This window comes from Topomyia yanbarensis, chromosome 3 (assembly GCF_030247195.1).
Source record: "Topomyia yanbarensis strain Yona2022 chromosome 3, ASM3024719v1, whole genome shotgun sequence".
Classification (NCBI taxonomy): domain Eukaryota; kingdom Metazoa; phylum Arthropoda; class Insecta; order Diptera; family Culicidae; genus Topomyia; species Topomyia yanbarensis.
In genome coordinates, this window is record NC_080672.1 from 106,500,983 (window position 1) to 106,507,992 (window position 7,010).

At 40.3% G+C, this 7,010-nt stretch overlaps 1 protein-coding gene across 1 annotated transcript; it reads right to left on the reverse strand.

Annotated features, from left to right (window-relative positions):
- Nucleotides 1–2,628: 2,628 nt before the first annotated feature.
- Nucleotides 2,629–5,811, reverse strand: LOC131690944 (ell-associated factor Eaf). Its single transcript, XM_058977032.1, has 7 exons — nucleotides 5,505–5,811; nucleotides 4,996–5,442; nucleotides 4,788–4,929; nucleotides 4,521–4,718; nucleotides 3,997–4,462; nucleotides 3,824–3,935; nucleotides 2,629–3,556 (listed from the first exon to the last, which is right to left on the reverse strand). The coding sequence occupies exons 2-7, from the start codon at nucleotides 5,195–5,197 to the stop codon at nucleotides 3,438–3,440; spliced, it is 1,239 nt and encodes a 412-aa protein (XP_058833015.1). The 5' UTR covers nucleotides 5,198–5,442; nucleotides 5,505–5,811; the 3' UTR covers nucleotides 2,629–3,437.
- Between the last annotated feature and the right edge of the window lie 1,199 nt (nucleotides 5,812–7,010).

Here is a 7,010-nt window from a genome sequence, read left to right on the forward strand (position 1 = left end):
TACCCACTGGAAACTTGAGAACAAACCTAGCAGTTGAATTTTGCCACACATGTGTCTCGGGCGAACGTTTGCAAGTTTCGAGGTAGGACCTTGTAGGTAATTCATATATATTAATAACAGAAATACTTGATAGCTGATTTTAATGCAACCATTCAGAAGATAGTAAAAATTACAGCATTCGAATTACCAGCTTAAGTGTATTCTACTTCACTTTAGGTTATGTCTCTAAACATACCTACCCATCTTTTTTTCAAATCCATCTTTGCGCAACTCGTTCCTATTTATATGCTAGCTCGTGCTGAGAATTTCTTGGCGGCGGTATTTCTCTCGATGTCGATTCCCGTTTCGTGAGCCGTATAGCTCGCAACCACTCCGACGGAGACGGCAGTGAAATCTCTCCTGACAACGATATCCCGATTTTCTTCGACTTCATGTGGTTCGTTCGTGTTTTTCCTTTCCATATTATCCCGTTGCTAGTTCGCTGATCGACATTTGCTGTGTCTATTCACAACTATTGATAATATCGCAACTTTTCGACACAGGAACCGATCCGGAGATGCTGATCAGTTTGACTTACATCCCTTTCCAGTCACCTTCGCAATATTTCTTCCTTGAATTCGCTTGCACTGTCACACACCCTTAAGGAAAATTTAAGCTAAATAATTAGGAAAGGTTATGAGGATCCCACTCAACTAGCTTAGCGGATATAAAGGCGGTAGATTGTTCATTTATTCCACTTTTTGAATCAGGATTGTCATTGGTAAATGGCAGCACCTACACCACCTACAATTCCCTGTCTTAAAATGCAGCAGCCACCAGTGGGATGGGAGTGAATGGTTATGTTACAAGTGCAACTATCATAAATGGTAAAATTCAATTACTCAACAGATCTTCCATACTTAACCTTTCGATGGGTGAGCTGAATCGTGCGACACTAGCAGTACATATTTTGAAAATGTATTATACAGCTTTGCGGAATCGAATATTGCTGGAGGTGTCAGTTATGTGTGCGAATTGTTGTAATTTATACTGAGTACCGTTATCTTTTTGTCCATTCTAGCTAGATAATCTCATGCATTGTTGAGTTTTCGCATATCATGAAGCCCTAATAAATCCTAGAATGTGATTTTTATGTAATCTGTCGCATTTTTGTTTTCCTCCGGTTAATTGTCCGCTTCTCCAAGGAAAAAAATGTTAACTAATATGATACAGAAACGAAAAAGATGAATGCTATGAATAAATAAGTATATTTTTGCCACTCAGTGTGGTTCAACGGATATGAAACAGGAATATGGTCAGTCATATTTTGTGATATAAACACTTGAATATTAAGTACTTAGGACTGGTGGTATCCAACGGGGAAAAACGATCGGAAATGGTGAGTGAAGCTAAGCAATCGTGTGAAAAAAAAATTCCCCACCCAGAGGCGAGACTCGAACTCGCAACCTTTGAGACTCCGGCCCAATGCACTAACCCTTATGCTATCCCTGGGGGTATGGTAACATCCCAGAAAGAACATATGATTATCAACACTGGCGACGGTGATCGTACCCTGCCTGCAAAGCGAGGAATCACACACAACGGCAGCTGATCATTTGACCTATTTAATTTCCATGACATGACACTTAAGCCAAAAGACCAAAAAAATTGAATTATTAGTTTAATTCGAACGGGCGGGTTCGCTCCCGTCATACCTCTGTTCACTGGGCAAGGGACCAGAAATCGACAGTCTTCATTAGCTCTGTCACCCACCGAAGTACGATGGGTAATGAACTAAAAATTAGACATCAGACGATTATAAAAACCCGGGCCTTGGTATCTAGCGGGGAAATTAAATAGGTCAAATGTGTTGGGGTGATCAGCTGCCGTTGTGTGTGATTCCTCGCTTTGCAGGCAGGGTACGATCACCGTCGCCAGTGTTGATAATCATATGTTCTTTCTGGGATGTTACCATACCCCCAGGGATAGCATAAGGGTTAGTGCATTGGGCCGGAGTCTCAAAGGTTGCGAGTTCGAGTCTCGCCTCTGGGTGGGGAATTTTTTTCACACGATTGCTTAGCTTCACTCACCATTTCCGATCGTTTTTCCCCGTTGGATACCACCAGTCCTAAATAAGGTATTGGCACTTAAGCCAAAAGACCAAAAAAAAATTGAATTATTAGATTAAGTACTTATATTACATTATATATTAGAGTTTAGTGACCGGAAACAGTCGACGAATTATGACTATGTAAACTAAAATGACTTTAATGACGTACCTGCATGTTTCCATTTCAAAACCTTCGATTGATCTCCTTGACAGTGACTGCCATCGGCTCAGGAACATTTGCACGTCATGCATTCACTGACTCGCAATCGACATGTGTCTCGACCAAAATGGCACAACACGACACGCCCATTCCCCTTACTGAGCGAAAGGGGAGGGAAGATCAGCATTTCGATTATCAGCCTTATATAATTTCGGCCTTATGGTTTCGTCCAGGAATCTGACTATGAGCACGGCAGTTCATTCAGTGAGCCATTTGTTCAATCTCCGAAGGTTTAATAACAAAGTAATTTTTCTGTTGAGGCTTTTGTATTTGTAAGACTTTCTTTTGAGTCCCGAAAAAATAACTTTATCAAAGTTAATTCAAATCAACTAACATATTTTTATTTACTGGTTTATGGTAATTTTCATTAATAATTATGGTAAGTAATTAATTTAGCATAGACAACATCATTTTCATTTACACATTCGCTAATAGCCCTTTCTGCTCACACAAACGACGTGAAAATATAAATATTCTGTCTTTTTCCTTAGTGTCTTGAGCACAAGTTGTCATTTACTGTGCTACTGCAGTTTCAGCAATGCAATTGTCTGAGACGCAAGAATTAAGCACTTCTCCGAGAAAACAAACTATTACCCTGCCTCGACGTTGAGAAGAATTAAACAATTTATGAACTTGATTGAGGTGTTTGTTTCTAACAATTAGTATACAAATGAAAACTAGTCGTAAATAACGCAGAAACGTATCTGAACTAATAGACAAAAAAACCGATTGTAAAATAAAAACTAAAATAAAATAACATATAAATGAAACGATTCCTCTCCCGACAGATTGAGAAAAAATTCGCAAAAAGGAAATAGAAACACCGTCTGCCTCTGAACGTGCTGTCTCATTTTTTTTGTTATGCTTTATTTGGCAGCGCCTTATCATACAAAACTAGGGTGGATAAAACCGTTTACTACATACTTCCTGCAGTCTTAGACACGTGACGTGACACCAACTGACAATCGCTGCTTTTCTGTAGCATCTTGACTTTCCTTTTTGCTTTGCGATATATTGGTATATTTTCATCTTCAATATAAATAGTGCCCCTACAAAAATAGTTCCAGGATGACCTGTGATATATCTGTGCAGTTTGCTGCTGCGCTTACGGATCACATCAAACCCTTTCTAATCCGAATCTGAGTTGGATTCCGATAGGCACAGGTCCTCCGTCAGCAGATGTGTAGGAAGCGAACGAGCATTGTTGGTCGGCTCCGGTCGCGTTGAACCTAGATCGAAAAACAAGCCTATCATGGGTGCGTGGCAAACCAATGGAGAGAGAGACCGATTCCCAACCACGTGTTAGAGAACACACACACACACCCACGTAAAAGATACAAAAGACAGTGATGGGATTTTGCAGGTAGGTGCAAGTAGTAAGATAAAAAGAAAAGAGGAAATAGTTTTTTTAGTATGTAGTAAGTGCGATTTAAAATAAACTAGCGATAGAGAATAAATATCTAAAGCAAAATATCGTTAAATCAGCTTCGAAAAAGTCCACCGCCAAACCTTACCTTTAACCGTAGAATCATTGTTATCCTCAGTAGTACTGTCCGACTCGGACCCACTGTCACTATCGCTAGAACCACTTGAATCGGAGCTCGAAGAGCTGAGCAAACCAGTAGACTGTAATCACGTGCAACATTACAACCAAGATTTTCAAAACAATCTAAACAAATCAACTTACAAATTCATTATTCCGAGGCGGTGAGGCATGTGACCTCGACGGTAGACTAACTTCTACATTTGTGTCCCCGTGGTGATTGTTGTACGGGTTGTGGTGATTAATGCTATTGTTACCAAGTCCCACCATGGATCCACCATGGGAGCTTCCTCCGTGATTGCTGACGCTGTTCTGGTGACTGTTCTGATTATTACTGTTACTGCTGCTGGTACTGCCGCTACCGGTATGATGATTAACCTCCCTATTACTCATAGTTCCGCCAATTGAACCACTGCTGCTGCTACTTCCTCCGCTGGTGTTATGAGTGTTGCCAACGTGGTGCATTTGCTGCTGTTCGTGCCTTTGCATCTGTGCTTGAGATTGAGACGGGGGCAAAGACGACGAAGGCACTGACATAAAGTCGCTTCCATCATCCAGACCGATGATCGGGATACTTGGCAAGGTCTGTTGAGTGTTGTTTGCATTCCAGCTGTAAAGCAAATACGATTTGGGGCTAATTTTCAACATTGATTTTGATAGTTTCTTACACAGGAGCAGCCAAAGGACTCTTGTTTGGATGGTAGGAAGGCGAGTTCTGTAATGGCGAATGTTTTGGCACGAAGCTAATTGGGTTATTTTTCCGAGAACCGGTCGTAATCTTGGTTTTCGAACTAAGCCGCGCCGTTGAATTTTCAACTTTTAGTTGAGGTGGCGGTGGTGGTGGCTGGACAGCTTTGCTTTCGGCCCTGAAAAACGTAAGTGAAAGAAACGGTTTCCAACATTTTTGAGAATCAGTCATCAAGGCCATGGCTTACCTAGTTTTCTTCACTTGGACATTACTGTTAAGCTTCTCAAGAGTTATTTCGCCCGTTACCCGGTCGATGATAATGACACACTCTTTCCTGGTGTAGTCTCGCTGATTACCCTTAAATACAGTATTTGGTACTCCGGAACCATCTGTAGAGTAAATGAAAATAAACGTCACAGTATATTGCCATTTGCGTATTCCTTTTAATCACTTACCAAGATGCGGCACGGTTACGGTGACCTGCTTGTTGGCACTGACTTCGAGGGTTGCTGGTTTGCTCACATCTACGCTAGCCGGTTTAAAGTCGTATTTTAATGTGTGCAGTACGGTTCTTGGAGAGGGACTGGTAAATGTCGATCCCAGCTTCAATTCTCGAACATCCGAGTCGATGTTTAATCTATTGTCAATTTTCCTCATCTCGTCTATTGTAGATTTCAGGAAAAATATATAAAGACAAAACTCTAAATTCTGGCCATTATAACTAAACAAGAACCAGAACGTGGTTATAACGCAAGTGTCTTGTTGCTTCGAATGACGTCTGTAGATGACAACCAAAAAAATGACCACCCGGATCTCCGACAATAATCGAACTTTTTTGCCACTGCTCACCCAAATGAAGGAAGCAACAGGAGGGGGAAATCGAACGAGAACAACACAGACTCCTAGTATAGAGGAAAAAAAGGTTTAACTTAAATGTCACGACACCACTACTTCCGGAACTCACTGCAGTCAGTTCCGAGCTGCTGAGGATGCACGAGAATTCACGGTACAACAGCAAACATCTGCCATCTATTTACTGCTCCAATGCCTTTGGAGATGTCTGTCTGGTTACAATTACTTTGCTTTCCTGGGACTTTTCTCAGAGATTGCTGACATGACACATCGATACGTTTCAAGCGGCACAAGCTACTGCGTGACTTTCGAAATTCAATATCACAGTTCAACGACCATGTTGGGAGAGCATTCCTTCAAACATTAACTAATGTTAATGTTCATCTTCTGGAACAAAGCTATGATCGTTTCAGAGGTGGGACGGTATCCATAGCATTCCGGAATAACTGAAAAATCACAACGCTGTTTCAATACTTTTCACAAATCGTTTCGAAACATTACGAAACACACAAAAAGAGAAAGGAATTAGTTTGACATTTATGCTCATATTTATGTTGCGATCTCTGTGTGCAGCTGCTTGACAGCCAAAGAGGAATCCAAAACATATTGGCCAAAACAAATGAATGTATAGGTAGCGGCAAACTGAAAATAACGAGTTTGAAAATTGACGTTGGTTGGAATGCGAAAATTTATGAAATTTTATATCGAGATTATACAGCGCAAATTCGTCAAAACTGAAAGTCAAAAAATGATTGACGTCATCGATTTCAAGGGGCTCATTGGTTGATTTCTGTGGCGATCTAGAGAAAAAAAACATACTTTGAAATCCAATGGAGGTATATTTTTTAAATTCATATTCCGAAATGCTGTTAGTGAAATAAACGTGTTAGGTGTTGCGCTTCTTCCATTCAGCATCAATTAGTTTGTGTCGTTTTGTGTTAGTTGCTAAATTCTTGTAGGTCATCTCTAATGTATTCAATCACATTATCTAATTATTTTTTAGCTAGTGGTAACGTTGTATCACAGATAACAGACGTTTAGGCTCGATTTGAATCGTGTATAAATACCCGCTACTGAAATTGCAAATAAATCAGACGTCTGAAACACGTTTGGTAAACGTTTGTAGATGGCGCAGTGATCGATACAATGCAGTTAGAGTGCAACTGTCAAACACGTGTAGCAAGTAGTTGCGCAGATGGCAATAGTGAAACACGGATTTCCAACGTTTATCAATTTGAAAGACTTTTTCCCGCGGCATATCCATTTCCTGTTTTATGTGAAGGAACTATTCAAAAAAGAAATTAATCGCAAAAAGAACACTACTAATATACTTTATTACAAAAATCAACATTAAACCAAATACAAATTTGTATTTGTTTAAACCGAGAGGAAACAGCAAACTTTTGTGAACCGCCAAATATTGCTGTTTGTTTTTGTCGAAAGAAATCAATCAGCGTTTCCCGCTGATAATTTTGCCAGCTGTCAGTGGACCCAATTAACGGATACGATTCGCTGGTAAGTTGGGGCGCAGTCGTTACCCAACTAACGAATTTGCATGTACTATAAAAATTTTTGGCGGAAATTGGCCGTAAAAATTGCGAAAAGTGATACTTTCGTA

What these genes read in the sequence shown, in the direction of transcription:
- LOC131690944 (XM_058977032.1), bottom strand. Translation starts at nt 5,197, where the DNA reads ATGAGGAAAATTGACAATAGATTAAACATCGACTCGGATGTTCGAGAA. An exon ending in AGTCCTTTGGCTGCTCCTGT is followed by an intron (nt 4,463 to 4,520) that starts GTAAGAAACTAT and finishes TTTGCTTTACAG; the next exon opens with CTGGAATGCAAACAACACTC. An exon ending in CAATGATTCTACGGTTAAAG is followed by an intron (nt 3,557 to 3,823) that starts GTAAGGTTTGGC and finishes CACCCATGATAG; the next exon opens with GCTTGTTTTTCGATCTAGGT.